The sequence below is a fragment of the Physeter macrocephalus genome, unplaced genomic scaffold (genome assembly GCF_002837175.3).
Source record: "Physeter macrocephalus isolate SW-GA unplaced genomic scaffold, ASM283717v5 random_4031, whole genome shotgun sequence".
Classification (NCBI taxonomy): Eukaryota; Metazoa; Chordata; class Mammalia; order Artiodactyla; family Physeteridae; genus Physeter; species Physeter macrocephalus.
Window position 1 is genome coordinate 1 of NW_021149317.1, and position 787 is coordinate 787.

Below are 787 nucleotides of genomic sequence, written 5' to 3' on the forward strand. Positions count from 1 at the left end.
TTTCTCTCCAGAGCATCATGTGACAACAGTTTCTCCTCTAGGTCAGGATCAAACTCAGCTTCTGCAGTGGCCCGATGTCACTGTTAAAACCTGTGGAACTTGCACTTATCGTAACTCCAGCATTCACTAATGAGGTTGAAACTTCTCCACCCCAACAAGAAACCTTGGCTCCGTTTACAGTGTCCCCTGAGCAGTTGGAAATTTTGTCGGTCCAGCAAGAGGTTTCAGATCAGCATCCAACCCCCTCTGAAAATGTTGAACCTTCTCCAATACAGCAGGGAGCCCCCACTCAACCAACATACTTCGAGGTTACATTTCCAAATCCAGAGCAAGTTCAGGCTCAGCATCCAACCTTGACTGAGGTCACAATTCAACCTTTGGACCTTGAACTGACCATAAGGCCAGAACCCACTAAGGAAGGTGAACCTTCTCCATCCATGCAGGAGACCTTAACCCAGCCTCCAGAACCACCTAAGGAGGTTTTTGTAGCTCAGCCTCCACTATATCAGAACCCAATAGTTCCAACACCAGTTCAGGATCACACTGAGCCTCCAACATCACCCAGTGTCAGAGTTCAACCTTTAGACCAGGGACTTACCACAACTCCAGAACCTACTATGGAGGCTGAACATTCCACACCCCTGCAGGAGGCTATAGTTCCTCCAACACACCCCGAGGTGACACTTCCTAATCCAGAGCAAGTTCAGGCTCAGCATCCAACCTTGACTGAGGTCACAATTCAACCTTTGGACCTTGAACTGACCATAAGGCCAGAACCCACTAAGGA

General features: G+C 48.7%; 1 protein-coding gene across 1 annotated transcript; it reads left to right on the forward strand.

Moving 5' to 3' along the window:
- Positions 1-74: 74 nt before the first annotated feature.
- On the forward strand, positions 75-776 carry LOC112063147 (leucine-rich repeat-containing protein 37A3-like; the record flags this gene model as incomplete). The annotated part of the gene is made up of 1 exon (XM_024118053.2): positions 75-776. A coding segment is annotated over exon 1 (702 nt), but the record flags the coding sequence as incomplete, so codon positions are not given.
- Positions 777-787: the final 11 nt, after the last annotated feature.